The sequence below is a fragment of the Phalaenopsis equestris genome, unplaced genomic scaffold (assembly GCF_001263595.1).
Source record: "Phalaenopsis equestris unplaced genomic scaffold, ASM126359v1 Scaffold000006, whole genome shotgun sequence".
Classification (NCBI taxonomy): Eukaryota; Viridiplantae; Streptophyta; class Magnoliopsida; order Asparagales; family Orchidaceae; genus Phalaenopsis; species Phalaenopsis equestris.
The window spans coordinates 2,538,532-2,544,672 of record NW_018164448.1 but is presented as its reverse complement, the minus strand read 5'-3'; the positions used below and the strand labels follow the sequence as shown (position 1 = coordinate 2,544,672).

At 32.0% G+C, this 6,141-nt stretch overlaps 1 protein-coding gene across 1 annotated transcript in view; it reads left to right on the top strand.

The window, feature by feature from the left end:
* Window positions 1-5,532: 5,532 nt before the first annotated feature.
* LOC110018229 (G-type lectin S-receptor-like serine/threonine-protein kinase SD2-2) overlaps window positions 5,533-6,141 on the top strand; it is a 2,647-nt gene continuing 2,038 nt past the window's right edge. The window contains exon 1 of the mRNA XM_020715491.1: window positions 5,533-6,141. This exon is cut by the window's right edge and continues 2,038 nt beyond it. Within this exon, the coding sequence (XP_020571150.1) occupies window positions 5,696-6,141 (446 nt within the window). The 5' untranslated portion in view covers window positions 5,533-5,695.

The following is a 6,141-nucleotide window of genomic DNA, read 5'->3' as shown; positions in this document are numbered from 1 at the left end:
TATCTGGTTTGTTAAATCATACATTTAACTTACCGTTGTATGATTATTGTTCTAATATACATTTTTTTGTATGTTTTTCTTCTTCTATTTTTTACTTTTGGACGTTTACATAAATTCCTCTCAATTCTTATGTATTTACCTATATAACGTCTAAACTTTATTTTTTTACATTTATGCAACTCCAATTGGTAAGGTGGCATTTATGTAAAGGTTGAAATATATGTGTTTGGTATGTAAATACATGAGAATCGAGTGGTATATATGTAAAATTTCCTCTTTTTTGTTGTTTTTTTAAGTTGCTTTACTTTTACATTATTTTATGTGTTTATTGCTTGATTGTCATCTTTATTAGTCTTATGCAGAAGAGTGCTGTTTTTGCCAATGCATTAAGGTTAAACTAACCTGAAAGATCTACTGAAATGCTGTCAATTTATTCATGAAAAATTTACATGCATGCCACACAAATCTTATGTATTTACATATCTTTCAGCCAAATTGTCATAGTTGCACTTTATAACATTTTTGTGTTATAGATAAGATATACATAATGCAATTTTCTTATATTTGCACTTATCATTCGCGAACAGCTCATGTTTGGCTCAGTAAGTAGTTCGTGTTCAATTCGTTCGTCAAACAAGCGAACCAAACCCGAACAAGTTTTTTAGTTCGAATTATAAACGGCCCGAACACGAATAGGAAGTTGTTCAATTGTGTTCGGTTCGCTTTGGTTTGAAATAAATAAATGATTACAAATTAATATAATTATAAAATTTTTTATATTAAACTTTTATGATATATTTAATAGGAAAATTTTAAATATAAAATTTATTAAAGTATTACAAAAAAGAATTTTTAATTATAAATTATCTGAAATTGATCTCAATCATTCGATCAATCTAAAATACTAAATTATATTCCTATTAAACTACTTGTTACCATATAAGCTTAAAATAAACTAACCCTAAAATTATTGGTTCACAATTTTGTTCACCCTTTTTGTTTCTTTTTTCATTTCTATGGTTCTATCCCGAAGTTGATAGGCCGGGCGAGGACGAAAGTGTGAATATGTGAGACCGCAAGACGTCAAGTTCTCATTTATGTCCGTTCCATCCTGAGAAATCCACTATCGTTTCCTTGCCGTCTCGAGGGAAAGAAAGTATTGCAGCTTTCTAGGGTTACTCGCTTTCTCTAGTTTGACTCCCTCTTGATGGTTAGTCGTTTAGAGATTAGGCTATTTTCAATGATGTTTTCTCTTAAGTTCTTGATGGCTTCTAAGTTCTAACGATGTTATATTTTAGAGATTAGGTTTCTTTTTTTGCTTTCCTTAAACGTGCATGCAAACTTATTGTTAGTGTTTTTAGCTAAAGGATTTTATCATTACTACTTTTGATATGAGCAATAATGCTAAACAAAGATTCATGATAATTCAATCATTTTGGGTTAATCATGATTTTAGTAAGTGGGGTTGTAATCTCTTTTCTTTTTGTCTTTTTGAGCCGATTCATAATTGTTGGATTGGATTGTGATTGTTTCTGATTTTTGTTCTGAAGTTTGCTATGCTGTTCTAAATATTCTTTTTGAGTCTATTCCTTTTATTTGTTTTTCTATGAATGATAAGCTCGTGTGGTTTCTGTTTTTGTCATATGCAGTGAGGTGTAGGGGTGTAAACGAGCCGAGCACAAGCGGGCCCAGACTCAGCTCGTGTTCGGCTCATTTATATTTCGAGTTCAAAAAGTATGTTCGTGTTCGACTCGTTTGCTTAACGAGCCGAACACGAGTTGTCAGCCGTTCACGAACAAAGAGTTGTTTGGACAACCCTAATTGTGTAGCCATAAAATATTAAAGATTTGGGCAAGATTTAAAAATTTTTGTTTATATTAAAACATCATTTGAATCTAATTTAATAATGTTTATTTTATTTTCTTAATTAATACTTTTAATTGATTATAAATCTTTGTAGTCTCGTAGTCAATTAATTTTTTTAAAAATACAACTCATCAAAGATTTATATATATATATATATATAAAATTGATTAGTAGTATTTCGAGTCAAAACGAGTCGAACAAAAAAATTTTGTTCGTGTTTGGCTCATTAACTTAGCGAACGAGCCTAATAATATAGGCTTCTTAACGAGCCGAACACGAGCTGTTCGCGAACCTAATATGGGCTTCTTAACGAGCCGAACACGAGCTGTTCGCGAAGAACGAGCCGTATTGACAGCCCTAGTGAGGAGCTGTCTGGGCTTTCAATGCAAATTCCCTTCTTTTTAGTATGTTAGTCTGGCTTTTTAAAACCTTGGAAAATGTGAATTTGAAAATTTTAAAGTAAAATTTCCTAAAAATAATCGGGAGTTGCCACTTTACGACATTTATCCATGTTGATTGATGTAGGAAATATGTGGAAAATCTTTATATTGTGCATTCAAAACCACCATTTTAGAAGCTATTGTTCTAATATCATTTTGCATTTTGCTATACTTTTAACATATTTATTTATGGAATGCTGCTTTGCAGCTATTCTACAACTGGTATGATATAATCTTGTGCAATTATATAGAAGATTATGATTATTAAAGAGACTGTGATGATATCTAAGTTGATCATCTATGCTAAAGTTGATTATTAAAGAGACTATGATGTAATCTTTTCCTTGCTTATATCCATCTTCATAAAAAAATTATAAAAAAATTAGCTCATAGTCATTATAAGAAGTATCAGAGAATCAGAAGTTAATTGTTTTTTTTTTGGTTTAAAAGCATATTTGTTTGCCTTGATAACACTTTCTACCTCATTCTACTGCTAAGTCTCCTTTTATATAATAGATTTATAGACTTCATAAATTTCTATAGTAAGCAATGCTCCCTTTTGGATGTTGGCTATAAGTTGTTGGCTTAAGAATTCTCATAAGGCTTCATTGTTGTTTTTTGTTGTGGTTTTGGACATTTGGTTCTTTTTTTTTGTTCTTTATTGGTGTTGTTTGTTTTTTCCTCTTAATTCATTAATTTGGCTATAGCCAAATTGGAGATTATACTAGCTTTCTGTTTAATTTTTATTGTTTTTTTTTTTCCATAGTTATTGGATTTTTCCCGTTTTGTCATATTTCCTGATTTGTTTAAGTATCTATTGATCTTTCTCTATTTGTAAGATGTTGTTTTATTGAACAATGATATTTTCTAGTCTTTTCTTTAAAATTTAACCAAACTTATAAATGTTTGATGGAAAATATTTATAGTGTTTGAAAGATATTTTAGTGCATTTTCGTCAGGAAAGTTCTGAGCTCATTTTCATTTTCTTGTCATTGTTGTTTCTCATTTTTTTTCTATTTCATTATTATCGCGCTTTGGTTTTTCTAAAGCTTTTTTCCCCTTAGCTCTATTTTCCCTCAGAGTTAACATGTAAGATTTACATGTATATTACTCGATAGTCGATTCTTCTGTTATTGAGCCAAATCAACCACTTGAGGCATGACTATTTTTTTTTCTTAATGAGATATTATGATTTCTTCTAACACCTAAACTTTCATATTTAACACAATTCTTATGTATTTTTAAGTTCACATATCTAACGCCAAAACTTTCATACCTACATACAAAACACATTCCCACAGAGAGAGAGAGAGAGAGAGAGAGAGAGAGAGAGAGAGAGAGATGGAGATAATTTGAGAAGAGAATGTGAGATAATGGTTTGTAGTTAAGAAATATAAATTCATTTTTCTTAAAAGGGAATTTGAAGAAATGAAGATTGAGATTTGTTTGATATTGATAAAATGTTGAATGTATTTTTTTATAAATGTATAATATAATTTTAATTTTTTATCCAAAGGCTTAGATTAAGACCCAACCTAGCCAAAGGATTCTTTCTTATCTTTAGCCTTGGGTTGCTTCGTTGAAAGGGACCTTATAGGCCTGATGTGAAGTTTGTCTATGCGAACCAATTTACATCAACATTAGCGAACAGAGGGTTTTGTATCACATCAAATATATCCTATAATCAATATTTCAAAGAGGAGAGAAGTTGGAAGCATATTTGATAAAACTATAATAGTAATTTAATGATGTCATTTAGCAGCAACTATCCGTTCTAACCATTTCCGCTCACTCATCTTGATTGTCATCCAATATTACAAAATTACTTTTTCACTAATCATTAAAAATTAAATTTAGTCTTATAATTTAATAATTTATGATGTTTTAGCAAGCCAAAAAATAGAATATTACTTGAATAGAAGAAAGCGGAAGCATATTCAAAACAGGCCCATTGAAAAATCACAAGAATAAGAGCTTATTAAAATTAAATATTCTCAAATGAGGCCGGACTTTAAGGAAAAATATTACATAAAGACTTATAACGTAGAGTTATGTTTGGAGTCCACTAATATGTTGACACGTGGAGGTGACAGAAAAATAAAAAGAAAAATCATTTTAGCGCAGAGGAATATTCCTTTCGTGTTATTCCACATTATTCAGGTGTTATTTTAGTGGTATTCATGTGTTATTATGTTATGAGAATATTCCCGGTGTTATAATAACACAATAACACATCAATATCACCATAATAACACATGAATAACATATAATAACACAAGAGGAATATTCTTCTAAGTTACATGGCCGAATTACAGGAAAACACACGCGTTTTCTTGAAGCCACGTGTCTGTATATCAGTGGATTTCGAACGTAGCTCTACGTCAGGAGTCTTGATGTAATATTTTTCCGAACTTTAAAATAAGTCCATAAATTTTTTAAGTAATTTAATTTTCTTAATGGCGAAACATTCTCGGACTATTAAATTCTGAATTTTTTTTTTTTTGAATTTTAAATGTATGCGCGTGAAAAATTTATCATTATCTTATGCACAAATATTTCACTTAATCTTACAAGATTACCTTCGGTGGCAAAGTTGAAATTTTAAATTCTAATTTTGTATCTAATTTGTAATTTGTTAATTTTGTGAATTTTAATGAGATTTTATTTAAGTTCATTGGGAAGCTACTAAGATTTCTATAGACCCCCTCTAAATTTAATTAAGCTTCCAATTTTACGTCCTCCAACCCCAATTCAATAGTTCAAATCAATATAAAATCTTGCTACTGCATGTAAGTAGGGCTATCAAAACGGCTCATTGTTCATGAATAACTCGTGTTCAATTTATTCGCTAAGTTAACGAGTCAAACACAAACACCTTTTTTTGTGTGCTCGACAAAATAATACTCTTCATATATATATATATATATGTATATATATAAGAAACTCTAAATGTTTACCTAACTACTAAATGATGACCACCATAATCTAATTAAATTTTGTGATCTATTATAATTCCCAATACCATCATCTAACATTACAAAATTATCCAATAGTTATAATCCCAATACCATCATCTAACATTACAAAATTATCCAAAGCTTTTTCAATTATCATATAAAATTAAATTCAATCATGCAATTTAATAATTTATCATGTTTTTGCAGGCCGAAAGATAGAATCTTGCTTGAATAGAAAGAAATATAATCCATATTCAAAACAGGCCCATTTGAAAATCAGAAGGATAAGAGCTTAAAATTAAATATTTAAAAGAAAAAGCCGTTGGAACTGGTCATCTTCCCCAGCACCAACAAACCCAACGCCAGAACATTTGCCCGCCATTGAAGCATCACCATCTCTCCCTCTCTCCCTCTCTCCCTCTCTCATCAGCCATGTCGCCAACTCATCTCACTCTCTCCTCCTTCCTTTTCACCATCTTCTTCCTCCCGTTCCACGCCCAAGCACTCTACGACTACCCCACGGCCATCCCCAACACCACCTGGATCAACTCCCAGCCCCTAGTGCGCGACATGGCCATCTACTACGATGGCTCTAAGATACGCACCATCCTCCTGCGCGGCGCCGTTGGCCCCTGCTTCGCCGCCGGCTTCTTCTGCCCCGCTCCTTGCACTAATGGCGGCTTCCTCTTCTCCATCTTCGTCGTCAACACCAGCTCCGACTCAGAAGTCATGGATAAACCGGAGATGATCCCGCCCGTTCTCTGGTCTGCCAACCGCAACCACGTCGTTGGAGAGAACGCAACCCTCCACTTCACCAAAGATGGAAACTTGATCCTCCTTGACGCAGACGGAAGTTTCGTCTGGTCGACAAATACAGA